At 47.5% G+C, this 16,620-nt stretch overlaps 1 protein-coding gene across 3 annotated transcripts in view; it reads right to left on the bottom strand.

Moving 5' to 3' along the window:
• The window catches only part of CCDC85C (coiled-coil domain containing 85C), a 112,571-nt gene extending 98,405 nt beyond the window's left edge, over positions 1–14,166 (bottom strand). Inside the window, exon 1 of one of the 3 annotated variants that reach the window (XM_062627882.1) lies at positions 12,783–14,166. In XM_062627882.1, the coding sequence (XP_062483866.1) occupies positions 12,783–13,494 (712 nt within the window). In that variant the 5' untranslated portion in view covers positions 13,495–14,166. The remainder of the gene's footprint in view (positions 1–12,782) is intronic. The other 2 variants (XM_062627884.1, XM_062627883.1) reach the window with 2 other exon arrangements.
• Positions 14,167–16,620: the final 2,454 nt, after the last annotated feature.

The following is a 16,620-nucleotide window of genomic DNA, read 5'->3' on the forward strand; positions in this document are numbered from 1 at the left end:
CACTCTTGGACGCCTTGTCTGGAAGGAGTTATACAACCATAAAGTATTGTTCATGCTGTTCTAAGGCAGAAAAAGTATGTATTACTGTAAATCCAGCAATAGCTTTTCATGCACCATTAAGGTTTACTACACTGTCTTAATCTAATCATAAGCACATCAGAACACAGATCTGTCATTCGAAACATACAGATCAGACTTCATCATTGAATAACCAACTGGGTCAACAATATACAGCACAGAACACACACAGTTTTTCATTTATCCCACACATCTACAATTGATCTGTTTGTATTTTCAAAACTTCATCATTGTTGCGTTTCCTGCCACCTTGCATTACGTCTGCTCAGGATTTCAACAGGTTCAAAACTCGGGAACTAAATCTGCTTGCACATTTTAAAAAGCTGAGGTGGGAAGGAGTGCAAAATTCAGGTCTACACCTCCTCCAGCATTTATCGAGGAATCTGGTTCCTTCAGGCAACTTTTTCTGTCCATTATTATTCTGGGATCTCCTGTGCTTGCAATTCTGAAAATGTATTCATAACTAGTGGTAGACTTGCTTTTGACTTGCTGATCAAAATACAATCTTTTAGCTCCAGGCACCATCATCAATGCCATGCTGGAGGGAGTTCAATCCAGTTCAATGAAACTGGCTGTTAAAAATAACAGCTAGCTCCCAAACCACATCTTTGGACTCATTTACTCCATCCCCTCCTTCGGGCTGCTACCGCACCCCTTTGCGGTGGTCTCCAACTCCATCTCGAGCTAAGCAGCAATTCTTGATACCCGCTCCTCAACCACTGTGAGGACACAGGGACGGTATGAGCTTCATCTGAGCTTGACAGAAGCTCTCTCCCCAACTGCCCACTTGCTCTCTACCCTCCTGCAGCAGGTCCAGGATGCTGGCACCTCCATGGCCCCCATGTCAAACCACACGCTCCATGCTGCCCAGCCCTTCCCTCTGGCTCTACAGACGTTGTTTTTGACAGAGCAACCCTGTCCCTTTGTGTTTGATATGGTTTTGGTTTAAATCCAGATATGAAGTCTCTCATTTAAAAAGAAAAGGTCAAATTCAAATACTGCCATCTTTAAACATAACACAGTCAGGGAGTTTTACCCTTTAGATAACGTTCCTTTTACAGGACTATTTCCAAGCCTTTCCCAAAAATACTGCATTTGCTTCACTTTGAACTGCCAAATAAAAAATAATAAAAAAAAAAGAAAAGACAGCCTTCTAATTTTTATCCAAATAAGGCAGAATAAAAGGACAGGACATCAGATTTTTCCATCTGAAACCTTCCCTGTCCAACCTGGCCAAAATGCTACAAAATGAGCTGAAAGGAAAAATAGAGGCCTCTCCAACTGCATCAGCTGCTATTTACATGATCCGATCCTCATCTTGCAGGACTCCAAGCAGACTTGTGTCCACGGCGGTGGGATCAGAAAGTTTCTTGCACCTATGCTGTCACAGACAGAAGGCACTCACAGCTCTGCAGTGACACTTTCTCAAGTACAGAGCCCCAAGGCCAGGAAAATTATCTAGTCACCTCAGATACTTCCAAGAGCAAAGTCTGAATGCTGTTCAGAATCCTTAACATGCTGAAAATGCAGAGCACCTGTCCTCTGAACAGAGGATGCCCTTCAGATATCCCAATGGATCCCCAAAGCCAGAGATGCTCTGGATCACCTGCCACTGTGCAAACTCCTGACCTGCCGCTGCAGAGGCAAAGCAAGAATGACCTGCATGGACCACCCCTATGTCCACATTCACCCTCAGCTCTCACTTGCATTAAGGTGCTACTGCATTACAAAATGCTCCCTTTACTTAAAGAAACAAAACACAAAATCAACAACAAACCACAAAGAAGTGGGTAAACACGTAGCTTTACATTTAAGCATGGATTAATCAATATTGTTGTTCAGAGGAAATGTGTTCTTGAAGAACAAATTTCCAGAGGAACTAAATTATGCTCCTAGGGTTAACAAAAGAATTTGCGTGAGCCAGTTTCTCCTCCTCACTGCACTGCAAGTGATGGATGTGACCGAATACAACAATCCACTTAACCCCACAGGATCTACACCCATCATTTTAAATAATTAAATAGCATGCATTTGGGGTGATCCTTTCTTCCCCCATCCCCACTGCTTAGCTTTACGTATAGAAAACATTTAGCATATACAGCAAATAACAAACAGGAACATAATTAGCCCTTTCAAACTGAGATGTTTAACTAATTGAAGAGAAAAAAGCAAAAGCTTGCACTGTGTGGCTAGCGGCGAAGTCATAAAATGCCACTTTTTCACTTACATAGCACTCCAGCAATTATGTTTTATACAAAGAACAGTAACTCACAAATCTGCCTTTTCATAAAAATCATGCATAAAAAAATATCTGCAATAAAAAAGCCCCCCTCCCTTTATCTTGGTCAACTTGAGGCTGAAACAAGGTCTTTATGAGCTGTGGGAGTGGAAAGTCATTAGGGTTTCAATTCCAAACAAAAATTAAGGTTTTTAACTTCCCATACTACTCGTACTGACAACTTTTCATATATAATTGCCTACAAAGAGCTACTGCAGTCTTGTCCCCCTCCTAATGATTCAATGATACTGTGGCAAATAAATCCTGCCTACAAAATCCACTATGCAAATGGAATAAAAGCCCAAGATGGTTAAGAAACATAGGGCTCACCCCTAAGAGTGACTGATGACTTTTCAATCAGGACTTGTTAGGAGGTACCAAATTATCAACATCAGAGTAAACAAGGGATCAGGTAAGAATTTAATTGGAAAGAGGAAAGGTGTCTTCAGGAATCACAGCAGACACTGCTGCTTTGCAGTGACACAGGGAGCAATGTGACAACAAGAACTTTTGCTTCACAGCTGTGATTCTTCACCTCAGCCAAAACTGCACAAGGCTACCAGATAAACTGTATTTTAAATACACATCTATAGTATGATACTTAACTGGGCAATGTAGACAGGATAAGATGAAAAAACAACAAACTGTCCCCAGTCTCTGAAAGACACTGAGGTAACCTGTTACTGTGACAGCAGCAGCATCGTTCTGCACTTGTCTCTGTGGAGAGGCAAACACTGCTCTTTATATCTTATTCTGCTCCTTGTCTCCTCATTTGGGAGAATAATTATTATTTGACAAGTTTTTATTTTGACAGTCAGCTGGAGACTGTTCATACATCTTCATCCTGATCCCAACAAGTATATACAATACAGAAGGAAGCACCCCAGTGCATAAAGTGTTTACATCCCAGTAAAACTGAAACAAATTTGAAGCAACTCCAAAATTGGGAATTGGAAATGTCTGGACTTACTTTAAGTGCTGCTTCTTCCTTGCTAGCTCATTCTAACTCAAAACCTGTGTTGTTTGTTATCACTGGTATCATAGCAATGGTTAGAGGCCCCATTTGAGGTAAGGGTCTAATTCTGTTGAGCACTGTAGGAGCACATTATAAATGACCCAATGAACCACGAGGAACATGGAAAAGACAAAGGAAATACATTCTCCTGGTTGCATTAAAGGAGAATCACAGACCATGTAATTTACCCAAGACTACCTCAGAAAGCCATGGTACAATGAGAAAGCCACCAAATCGGAGTCCAAATTCACTGCTGTAAATTGCAAAAACATCCATCGTTTTGTAATTTCAAAGTTTACACCTAAACCAATACAGTCGTAACTGATCTTGTCCAAAGAGGTCTGCATTTTGTTGCAAGAGGTCATAAGACAAGCATGGGAGTCTTCCAAATAAACTGCGAACAGCTACACCAGAATCTCAAAAAGAACAACTTTGAGAAGGCAGTTGAATACAGTCACACACACAGCTACATCCACATGGCCTGGAGGACAGAGATGCAGAAATCATTATTTTTCCCACAGTAGAACTTGCAGCCACTCCAGAAGATCTCCCACAGACAAGGTGTAGATTATTGTGTTTCAGGATATCAAAGAGGAATAAACATGTGGGCTTTAAAGCTGATCCCCATATCTTAAGAGGTAACAAGCAGCTAGGAGGATGAAGAGAGAAAACACTACACGTTATCAGGATTGGAAGACAGAAGGGCTGCTGCATTGGCTGAAATACACAGTTTGTAGCCTCAAAAATAAGCATCACAAAGAAATGAATAAATAACTGAAATAAACAAAGTGAGTCCACAGGTATATATAACAGCAAAGGGAAGGTGTATCAGCCATCTGACCAGGAGCGAATAACTGACTTACTCCCATACTGGGTTTGAGTTGCAATCAGGAAAACGAAAAAGGGGGCATTTTATCAGAGTTTTTCACAATATGCCATCTTTGTATGATGTATGAGCCACTGCTGAAGATCATATAACCTATAACTGTGTATCACATTCAACAGCAAACAAGCTTTTAACTTAGTGGAAAGGGATTAAAAGCTCCACAGATCCAAAGCGTAGATCAAAGTTATATGCAACTGCTGGGAAATATATAAATATGAGACTGCAAACCCCAGTAAGGTAGCTAAGAAAAGGAAACCAGAAAGACAAAATAATACTATGTATCACAAAAGCCCTTTAAGATTGTACATAAAGATAAGATTTTCCTAACACCTTTGTTAGGAGCTGAAAAGATTCAGCATCAACCAAAATTAGTTATTTTTTTATTACTGATACTTCACTAGCATCTAATGATGCTACTCTGGCATAAAACAGTGGACAGTAGGCTGTTCTTGAGCATCCCACTGAAAACATCAACATGACAAAGCTAAATAGCTGCAGGTATATAACCAGGGGTAGCCCTCTGACTACACAAAAATCAAGCAGACTACTACTTAATAGGCCAGAGCATGTCTGTTGTTGCAGATCACAGACATTACAGATTTCCTCTGAATAAAAGGCAAGTGTAAAGAGTCCAAGTCTTAACTCCATTCAAGTTGACCAGTGTCCCTGCAGTGATTGGGCACTGAGATGTACCACATCACTAAACAGTCCATGGCCTGATGCAAAGTCACAGCCATCCTTCAAGGAGCAGTGTCACAGGAGTGGCATTTATAGGACAAGGCATTATCAATAAGTGTCACGGAGTGAATGGAATGTACCTTAGCAGGTTAAAAACTGCAGATGAAAGATGGTTGCCAACCCTCCAGAGAATGATTAGCACTTAATGGAGAGTCGGAAACCAGAAATGTAGGTTTTAATCTTGCATTTGTGATATGCAGCAACCTATCTTCAAATGATCCAGGGTGAAAGGACAAACATTTTTTAAATCTAGTCAATCCCACTAGATCAGAGACTGACAGCAAGCCTCCTGCTGCATTGGTTTCCATAGAAATATTAAGCTTTGGGGACTGGAAATGCTGTAAGGCTTACTTCTTCTTCTCTGAAATAATGGTTTGGGTTTACTGCTCTACTTTGAGCAGTCTTTCTGCCTGCTCCTTTCCTCCATGGGTCTTCTGCAGCTCCCCCCACCACACCAAAGCAGGGCTCTCAGCCCCATGTGTCCTTGTTTCATGGCCCAGGGAAGGCAGAGGGAGGTCAGACAGGGCAACTAAACCCCCAGGCAAAAGCATCCCTGGAGCATCCAACTACCCTGGAGATGGTTTGAAACAGCAGCAAAGCATCTCCTCTTGCTTCCCAGGCTTGCTCCATCCATTCGCTCTATACACTTCATTCTCCTTCTCTCACAAACATTCAAACGCCTCTGACCCCCCTGTGAATGAAACCTCAACAGCAGAGAAGCTTGGTGATGAAATGGGGGCATGCAGTCCTGAGTGTTAGTGGGCAGAGCTGGGGAGTCGAGCAGTCTGAAGGGCTTTTCAGAGCACTCCAGCTTTGACTGAAAGAATTCTGCCAGCAAGGCAGAGTTGACACAACTGCACAAGACAGCTAGCGTGTCACCCTGGTGACTGCAGTTTACAGCTGGCCAAAACCCCAGTGCAATAAGCCCAGCACTCACTGCTGGTGTTCACACTGCTGCAGACAGCACAGCCCTCTCCCACAACAGGCATCCCAGGCAAACAGGAGACATCCTACCTTACAAGCCTGCAGGAGAAGCCCAGTGGAGATGACCAGCTAATTCACATCAAATTTAGGATTGCTTCAGTCTCACCCCAAGATCCCTGAAGTCTCAAATCCAACTAATAAATAACCTGTAATCTGCTTCATAAGGACTACCTGTCCCTTTCACAAAGACCCTTTACAGGACTGTCTCTGAGCAAGGCAAATACTTGGCGCCACCACTGATCAGAGATGTAAGACAGTACAAGCTATGAGCTTCCTGAGAAGAGCAAATAACAAGGCAGGAAGCAATTCAAGGGAAGGAAGAGTATATATATATACAACTGTATGCATGGCGACTGAAGTAACCTGGCATAAATGGCATCAGCCCAGACATGAGTCACTAGAAAAGTGTTCAAAATAACCTGTATAGCAGCCTTCAATTGCCATGGTGATGTTTCCTAATGCCTAAGAGCAGCTGAGCCCTGAACTCCACACACCTCATTCACTAATAAAAGCACTCAATATATTGAAAAAAAAAAAAAATTAAAATCACAAATGTATTGTGGGCATTTTAATCCCTCCTCAGATCAAAGGCTGATTTACACACTCTTGTTTCAATGGGGAGCACTGTGCTCACATCGCCATCAATTCAGAAGATGGAGCCGGCTTGCTTTTTGCTTCACAACTCAGTAGGCAGGGGGAAGATAGATTCTCTGAGACAGTGTTACTTTTTCTGCCAGGAGTTATCTATTTGCAGAAGTGGGTCAACTTTCTCTTGGTGGACACATTAGTGCGCGAGTGCCTAGCAGCGCTGCCTGCGAATTTCTGCCCACTCCACGTGCGCAGGAACCTCTGCACATAACTATTTATGGCAGCCAAGTGTTTCATGAATTGCAGCAAGTTAACCACAAGGGGATGATGACATTTGGCGACAGGACAGGATGAATCCTGGCTGGCAGACAAAAAGTCAGGTTAAAAATACAGAATGCAGAAGAAAACCCAGTCAGTTGCGACTACTTTGCAGGAAAACTGGATGCACAGTTCCCAAACCCTCCCTGTTGCAGGCAAGCAGCATTGCGTGTTTTGCAGTAGGGTGCATTAGGCCTGAGTGTGAGCATGAAAGAACTTCAGCTTTCCTGGGGTCAAGTATTTTTAGTGTATTTTATATGGACTTACAACTTTTTTCACTTGGCTTACTCCACACCTTCTAATGTATAGCAGACACTTGATAGCTTAAGCACCTTATCCCCATCTTGCCTACCAGTAAGACCATGGTGCAACAGGCTCCCAGAGCATCTCCAAAGGACTGCCCCAGTACAGAAGAATGCTGCAGAGGCAGTCTGAGGGGACAACATCAGCAGACCCTGACACGTTACATCTGTGTGAGATGCAAGAGAGGCCACAGCCAGGTTTCATGGATGTAGCCAGCCTTGTCTCCAGAAAAGCTCCTAAAGCTTTCCGATACAATGCTTCTGTTAGTGCTCATGCCCCTCATCTCCACAGACACGCCAAATGTAACACCTGCCAAGGACGCATTTTGGGTTCCCATGCCTGCCACTTAATTAAATCACCATTTAATTCAATCCTCAGCTTTATTTGATGAAATGCCTCCAGAGGACCAAATAATTTACATGTAACCAACAAAGTTTATTCCCCTTATTGTAATTGCTTTGACAAGCATAAGCAGATAATTCCATCAAAGGCCCATGGAAAATTGCCATTTAATCAATACTTTTTTTTTCCTTCAACAGGACAGCTGAGAATAAGGTATTTCTATAGAAAGTTAAGAGAAAAACAAATTAGAACACACTACTATGGAGAATGTTATTCCAGATATGGCCCAATTTTGGTACCTCCATTAAGCATCTTGAACCTTGTTTTCAGGGACACCAGCTACCCTAAAGTTCAGGAGCCTAGCACACTGCCACACAGCCACTGCCCAGGGAGAAATCAAGAGCTTGCAACAACAAAGATGCCTCAAGTAGAGCACTTCACTGAACCCCTTGGATGGTCAATGACCACTGGTTCCAGAAAACACAGGCTGTACCCTTAGCGTCTGAAACCTTAGCATTGATAAGCCTATTAGCAGAACTCACTGACCTTACAGCAGAGATGGAAATGGGTATTTCTACACTTAGTGTACCAGGGCAGGGCAGGTTCCTGCCCTAATCACAAGAAACCGGTATCAAGCAGCCTACAGCAGCAACTGACTTTAAATGGTTGCATATAAACTAGCTGACAAGGCTTCCTTCCCATCAGCAGAAAGAAAGAGCACAACTAGCATGCAACTATTCCCCCTCTAAAGCAGGCATAGTTGACATAAATCATGACACCAAAGTGCCTTTCTCTACATGACCGATAAAAGAAGCCCAAGGGGACACAGATGTTAAAGTCTACATTGGAGTTAAATTAAATGGGATGAACCTCACCCTTTGCTTCTGTCCCTGCATCTTCTCATCTCAAAGACCTCATTAATACATCACAGTAAATAATACATACATTGATTATAAATACACTAATAAAAACAAAGAAGTTTGGCTTAAAGGGTGCATAGAGAAGTAGAGAAATAAGTACAGGGTAGCTGCACGTCCAATCAATAGCAACCCACAGGGAACAGCCATTTCTCTTTGCCACCATTTTATCTGCAATATATCGTACCCCGTAGGTAAATATGTGGACATTTACAAGTGGGAATCAATAGAACTAGAGATCTTCCCACCCCCTCACCCAGAGAGGCCATTGTTCTTTCATTGGAGCAGGCAGTAGTGAGATGCCATAGATTAATGTCTCTGCTACTACAGGCTAGCTGTTGTACCCAGGCTTTCTTTTGGGCCTCTCTGACCACTTTTACCCAACTGGAATAAGGTCAGAGACACTGGAAATCACACAGACCATTTTGCAAACCCAGAGCAAACAGCTTCAGTGGAAGGTGACGTTCCAAGGACAACATTCAGTTGATGGGAGGGGAAAAAAATTAAAGCCTGAAAGGTTTGCCTGCATGCACAGGATTTTGTCCCAGGCACATCACCAGCTAGTGAGCCTGTATGCCTCCAGGCTTGCAGATGGATAAACAGTTGTCCCAATCAGATCTAGATAAGGCCAGTGGAAGCCACTGCCCTGGCCTCAGGGAACTTTAAGTCACTCCTCCCAGTGTTCCCACATACCTCAGTCCAGGGACATAACCTATGGTACCTGAAGGCTTTTTCTTCCCTCAGGGCATGTTAATATCACTCAATGTGACTGCATTTTTATTTCTTTTTTAAACTTTACTCTGGCAGGAACGAGGCAATCTCAATTGCCATCCCTCCAATGTGGCTGCCTAAAGCCAGACAGGCAGAAAGACAATGTGCACAGAGAGAGACTCCTGCCATCCAAAGGAAAGCCAAAGCACTCACAAGCACAACACAGTGGCTGTGCCTTGATTTCTGTCCTGCATCTGTAGGTAAATTTACAGGAACTGTGAGATATCACTCAAGACAGATGCAAGTGGCCGGTTCCGATCATGTAGCTGGTAAATGCCCCTGTCCTGCAGCCCAGATCCCAGCTCACACAAAGAGAATGCATATACCACTTACTTTCAGACAAAGATTTCCTCTTGGCTTTCAGCAGAGTACCCAGCGCTGCGCAAGATTAATGTGTCATCTAATATTAGCCCGTTTCACACTATGAGTTATACTCATTACCTTATCTTCCATGAGCAAATAATTAATCAACAGCTTTCAAAAAGCCAGTTCATAAAAGTACATATCCAGAAAAATGATGGGATGGTGGATCACCGGATGGCTTGGTTTTGTCGTTCAAACTCGTATCTCCAAAGGATTGCTGAAAAGAAATTCCCACTAAGATTTCATTAAAAAGCTACTTCCTTAACACGGTTTAACTGCCACCATACTCCTGACTCCTTTAGAAAAGCACTAAACAAGTGAAATAGTCCTGCTCAATACCTAGAAAAGTAGAGCACCATACAAACCCCAACACATGTGCAGGGGCAGCACATTTCAGGACTTTCCAACTTTTCCATATGCAAAAGCAGTTCACCATGCCTTGCCCCCATCAGTCATCTAAGGCTTCTGCTGTGTTCTTACTACAGATGCTAAATTCTGCTCTGTGTCACTTTCAGATCAGCTTCCACTCTCCATAAGGAAGTACATCACGGTATTAGCTGAGCTGGGTGAGCAGTCTCTGCTTTACCCACCATTTAGTTACCAAGATCTTTAAAGACACAAGACAATAGCAAACCACAATGAAGTTTGCGGCCTGGAAATGAAAGGTTACACTTTCTCCTTTTCCTCCCTTCTGTTTTACTGATGGGTTAAATAAATACATAAATTTTAAAAAAAGAGTATAAGAAGGCTGAAATCTGGGCTACATTCACAGGAGGATGCTCAGAAGGATGCTCACTGCAGGGGCTCCTCCGCCACAGCTACATCAGGCACCTGACTCACTAGGGGTGCTTTTTACCTTCACCTGCTCTGCTCCTCCACATTGTCACAGGCTGAACAGAACTGGTTCCAGGCAAGACCCCCTCCTAGACCTCTTGCTGTCAGTCAAAAAAAAGGGCCTGATAAGCTTTACATCTGCATATGTATTGAGAAGCATTTTCAAAGGCACAGTCAGGGAAATGGCCTTTCTGAATACCGATGCTATCAGAGAATGACAACTATTCAAGTCATTCTACAGCTTCACTACCTAAGTGGAAAGATCAGGCTTGTTTGCATCTTTACAAGGATTACCAGCTTTAAAAGTGCTGATTATATCTGTCCTTCACTCAGAAATGAAGCCACGCAGGTTCAAAGCAAAAGGCTATCTTTAGTGTTTCCCACAGAGGCCATGTTCTAAAGGCATCCCAGAGCCAGAATCTAAGGTCACATATGAAATGCTTGAGCCCATACTCCTCCTTTCTGTACAGGCTCATGAAAAATGGTGCAAAGGCATGCATGGAAACATAAACATGTGCAGATTCTCTACCACCCCTCCGTACACCTACCCTACATTAGGGTATGCCATAACTGAGATAAGAGTGATCAATCCCCTCCAAATGATGCTGCTGGGCTCATTCCCGCACACAACGTTTGAGGAGGGCAATAAGAACCCAGTTCTGCAAGCAGAGGCTTTCCTCTGGGCAAAGTATCCCACAGTGCCTCACCCCGAGTTTAAGGGGCTGGTCAGAGTGTGGTAGTGTCCCGTATGCACAAGAGCCCCGGGTTAACAGATAAGTTCGACTAGCTTTGTCCTAGTCAGCTGTCGATACCTAAAGGGATGTGGTCCAACAATTACAAACCAGAACTGTGAAGCCCTTCTGTTCAAAACAGTGACAGTACATTCAATATCTACCCCGTCCTCTCTGGGCCTCTCTGGAGAGCAATACTTTAAGAAAGGAAAGTCAAGTCAGGAACAAAAGCTATCTGCAGATTTACAAACCAGATACTTCTGATTTACACAACAATAGAAGAGAGTTAAAAAAAACAAACCACCAAACATTTAAAGGCACTTGATGCACCATCTGGTGACTGGATCACCCTTGAAACCAATCCCTCACTACTGAGTGAGGTGTCCAGAACATCTCCAGCTGTGAGTAGAAACACAGCTGCAGCAAGAGGAGCACACACAGCAAATTCGTGGATGTGCACAGTACCCGAGAACTGGGTTTATCAGTGCTGTGTGCCCTCAAATCTCCTGGGGCATAAGGACTTGCCATAAATCAAAAAAAAAACGGACCTGGTCCCACCAGGACCACCAAAACCTCTGGTCGCTGAAGGCATGGTTATCTGGTAAACATATCCACCGCTGACACCAGCCAGAGCCAACCCCTGGGGCTTCAGCCCCCACTCTGTGCTTGGAGGAGGGAAGGGGTAGCCCAACCAGAAAAGTCCTCTCTGTTTGGAAAAGAGGATTAAGAACATTAAAAGGAGTCTTATAGACAACAATTAATTAGATTGGTGCCTGGCTGGATTCCTACTGAACCCTCTTGGCCAAACTTCTATAAGTCAAGTATTTGGTCTTGCTGGTTTCAAAAAGGAAGAAAATAATCTCAATTTTAAAAGACATTCCAACACTATTGTTTTAATGCCTGATCGCTATTAGACAACAGGAAAAACTTTGAATACAAGCTGTCAGAGGAGGCTTGGCATGATTTCACAGTGGAGCTTGTTCCTAACTTTAATGATGAGGCTGAACAAAATTGTGAGCACAGCCTCTCTTCGAGAGTAGTCTCCCCTCTACAAACCTTCCGTTTCTGAAGCAGAGTGGGACAAGCCGAGTTGCACCTCTCCAAAACTGAGCTCTCCTCAGCCAGCCTGCCCTGAGAGCCCATGGAGCTAACAGGTAATGCTCTGTGGGGCAGACCTGCACCTGAGATGCTTTCAAAATCTCAGCCAGGCTCTTCATCAATCTGATCAGACTAACAAACAAACAAGCCCAACGTAAACCGAAATATTTAAAGGGCAGGAGAGACAGGGAGAAGATGGAGCGTTTATTTAACCCTGAAAACCCAGGCTGGTTTTCGTCAAAAACAAAACAAAACGCCAAGATAAACAAAACAAGACACCAACCCTCCAGATAAGACTCCAACCCTCAGCCCCAGACATCGATAACAGAGTCATGGAGCACACACCACACCGGGGTCCTTCCCTAGCCCCCGGGGCTGTTCCTCCCGAGGTCACCAGGGCGGGGGCCCGCAGGCACACCCCCAGCCCCGGGATCCCTCACCCAGCCCCCGGGGGACCAGACCTGCCAGCGGAACGGTCGCAGAGCCGGACGGGCGGCACCTGCTGCCCGCGGGACTGGGGTTGGGGGATGTCGCTCACCGTTGAGGCCGTTGGGGATGCTCCGGTGGTGGAGAGGCGCGGACAGGTCATCCATAGACCTCCGCATGGCCCCGGCCTTGCTATCGCCGACCTTGTGGTGGTGGAGGTGGTGGTGATGGTGGTCGGGGCTGCCGGCGCTGCCCGTGCTGGAGGTGCTGCTCCCGTCCCCCACGTCCCTGGTGGCCGAGCCGCCGTTGAGGTTGGTCAGGCTGGCCTGGCTGTCGATGGAGCTTCGCGAGCCGGCCCCGCTCCGCTCCTCGTCCAGCATGAGCACCATCTCCTTCAGCTCCACGTTCTCCCGCAGGAGGGTCTCCTGCCTGGCCTCCAGGTCCTTCAGCTTCTGCTGGTACATGCCCACCTCCTTCCACATCACGCTGGCCGTGTGCCTCCCGAAGCGCTGCCATTCCCTCGACAGCTTCTTGCCTTTCTGCCGGTCGTCGTCTAAGAAACAGCAGAGCTCCCTCAGCTCCTGGTTGTCGTCCTGCAACTTCTGGTTCACCTCCTTCAGCCCGCGGATCTCGTGCAGGTGGAGCTGCAGCCTCCGGTTCACGTCCTTCATCAAGTTGCCGTGTTCCACCATTAAGTTCATCTTTTCATTCTCCACTTTCCTCAGTCTTTTCACCAGTTCTTCCTTGCTCCACCTCAGCATCTCCTCTTCCGAAATTTTGCTCAGGTCTTCCTTAGACCCTTCCAGGGAATTTTTTGCCATCATCTGCGCAGCGTTCGCTCTCGTACGGTAACAAATGGTTCGGGTTATTCGGATTATTTTGTTCGCTTGATTTTCTGGGACTAAAATTCACTGCAGCATCTCGAGAAAGAAATATTATAGCTCTCCGCAGAGCGTTGGACAACGATGAAGAGCAACGCCGGAGCGGAAGATCTGCTTCTCCAAAGACCCCATAATAACAATAAAAAAAAAAAAAAAAACACAACAACAACCCGCGGGAAACGGGGGGGAGCAAAAACAGGCGCTCCCCCCAAGGGGGCTGGGGCGGCAGGAGCCGGGAGCCAAGCGCTGCCCCTCCGAGCGAAGTCTCCGATGGGGATCGGTCAACTTACCCCGGGCAAAACAACTACGCTGCGGCCGCCCCCCCGCCCCACTCTCCGGCCGCTTGTCCTCCCACACGCCCCACCGCCGCCTGCCGCTCCCCGCCGCGGGAGACCGCGCACTCGCCGCCACTGCCCCACTCCTCCTCGGCTCGCTTGCAGCTCCGCGGCTCCTTGGGGCCGAACCCGGTGTGGCGGCGGCCGACGCCGGGGCTGCGCTGCCGAGGAGCGGCGGGGGAGCCGGCGCCTTCCCGGAATGGCTCAGCCCTCGGGAGGGGAGAGGGAGGAGGCAGGCGGCAGCGCCGGCGCTGGTCCCACCTCCTGCCGGGCAGGGAGGCGAGGCCCTGCCCAGCCCAGCCGAGCCGAGGAGAAGGAGAGCCGGCTGCTGGCGGCGGAGCGAAGCGGCGCCGAGCCGAGCCGGGCCGGGCCGGGCCGAGCCGAGCCGAGCCGAGCCGAGCACCGCCCCGTTGGCTGCCGGGCTGGGCGCTGGCCAGGCCCCGGTGTGCCGCGCCCCGCCGCCGGCTCGGGTTACCGGAGCCGCGGACGCCGCAGCCAATGCGGGGCCGCCTGGCGCCTTCAAACGGCAGGTACAAAGGGATGGGGCTGCTCCCGCCCTCCTTCCGCCCGCCCTGCGATGCTCTGCCCTGTCCTGCCGGCTACAGCAGGCTCCCTGCCGCCCCCCCTACAGCGTGTCTCCCACCCCCTTTTTGCCTGTTTTTGTTGGGTTTGCCCGTTTTCAAAAGACCACTACCGAAGGGACCACATCCCCGCCAGGGTGGGGTTGGACAGGCAGGAAAACGCGGCCGACGGGCGGTCCGGGAAAGAGGCGCCGGAGCGGCCCCGGCCCCTCTCCCGCCAGACGCGGCGAGGGACCCGGTGCCGCTGGCGGGCGGCTCGGGCGCGGAGCGAAGCGGGATCTCCCGGGGCATCTCCGCTGCTGCCAGCCTCCCGCCACAGGCTTTGTCACCGGCGCCCGGCTGCGCTCCGCTCAGCCTGCTCTCCCTCCGGGGTGGCCGCCTTTGTCCCCGCGTCCCTCCTGCCTCGGCCGGAGCCTGCAGGTCGAAGGAGCCGGTTCCAGCATTCCTGCGACCTCTGCTCCTGGGACCGGCATATTCCTTCAGACCTCAAAGGTGCGGGAGGAAACTGCCCTGAAGGCACAGATATGGCTTATTCGCTGGTAAAATCTCCCTAGGTCCTGGCGGTCCTTACTGTCAAGAGCAGGCATGCCAGCATCACTTCTGCACACATCAGATAGAACACAGTGACAGGTACAGAAAGTTCATGAAGTGGATTTCCCAGGCAACATGTATACAGATTTCCTCTATCCTTGCATCATATCCCCGACTTTTAGTCTAATGTACTTTACTTGGGCCATGCTATCTCTCTAGGCTGCTTTTGCCCAGTATCACATTGTGAAAATGAAAGATGCACTGGTACAGAGCAGTGCTGCCAGCTATTTGCTGCACGAGTATCCTTTAAAAGCCTCCAGGGATTACCAGCTTTGAGTTCCTGAAGAACCCCTGTAAATGATTTGACACCAGGGTTAACCCAGTGCAACCTCAGGTTTCTGACCATGCTGGAAAGCTGGTCAAGACACCCTTTGGCTATAAATATCAAATCTGATGCCAGAGCATAGGATGCAGAGCAGATGGCCTGTGGATGGAGGGAACATCAGAACAGAGGGACAGAGGATTACAACTTCTGTCTTTTGGTGTTATCATCCTAAGTCTCACTCGGTAAAGCTGCAGTTTCTTGGATGTTTTTCTGCACAAGGCTGTTCTCCTGGGTTTCTGAGCCCAAGTATACCCTTGGCAAATTAAGACAAGTGCCTGTTCCCTGCTGAAATGGAACAGCGGGACTTCTCTGCACCTGGGGGAGTTCAACCCCTCCATGAGCACTGTTGACCCTTCTCCCAAAGCAGCTTTTATCCCTCAATTATCAAAAGGATAAGAGAAGCTTAGGATAGAGCATTCACACTAGTTCACTTCATGTGGGACTTGATCCCTGGTAACATGCTGCTGCACAGACATGAAGATGTGGACAATTCTTCCCTAACACATTCCCAAACCAGTGTAGTCCCCTAGAGAGGAGCGAATCACATTGTACAAGCCAGTGGTGAGGCCTGTTTGCTCCTTTCAGGGGCCATCAGTATGAGTAGGTAAAGCAGGGGCAACCCAGGACCAGCTGTGCTCTGACCTGGGTGCCCACCTTGGAGGCAGCTTTGCAGAAGGTACAGCCCTGGCCATGGCTGGTCAGCCCCTCCTGAAGCTGCCACCTCAGCAGCAAAGTCAGCCCTTAGGTCGCAAGCCAGCAGGCATCTGTGCCGAGAGGGGTCTGGCGCCCCTCGGGCTACAGCCAGTGTGGTGTGTGATCAGGATGTACCCCATCTCCTGTTTCTCACTACCTTGAGCCAGGGCACCAGAATGCAACCAACCCCTGTGAATGGGGCACGCTGCCACTGGTGGTGGCTGTATGGTATCTTGAAGGCACACAGCCATTTTCCAAGCCAAACATTTATTTACAAGGCTGTAATCGCATCCTTCCCGACAGGAAGCGGAAAGTGCTTCTCCCGGACCCTCCCAAGTGCTGATCTGACTAGCAGATCCCCAGTGTCTGGGAAAAGGAGGAGCAGAGCAGGGGCACCCTGCAGAGCGATTGTTCATTGCTGACCAAAGTCAACAGGGGAGGAGAAGCCTTTGGTGGCTGCACCACAGATACAGGTGCAGCTACACCATGGTGGTGCCCAGCCCAGGCAGTGCAGTGTTGGGCTTGCCTCAGGTTTGCTTTATCT

The sequence above is a fragment of the Pezoporus occidentalis genome, unplaced genomic scaffold, assembly GCF_034315485.1.
Source record: "Pezoporus occidentalis ecotype Australia unplaced genomic scaffold, CSIRO_AGI_Poc_V1 ctg31, whole genome shotgun sequence".
NCBI classification, from domain to species: domain Eukaryota; kingdom Metazoa; phylum Chordata; class Aves; order Psittaciformes; family Psittacidae; genus Pezoporus; species Pezoporus occidentalis.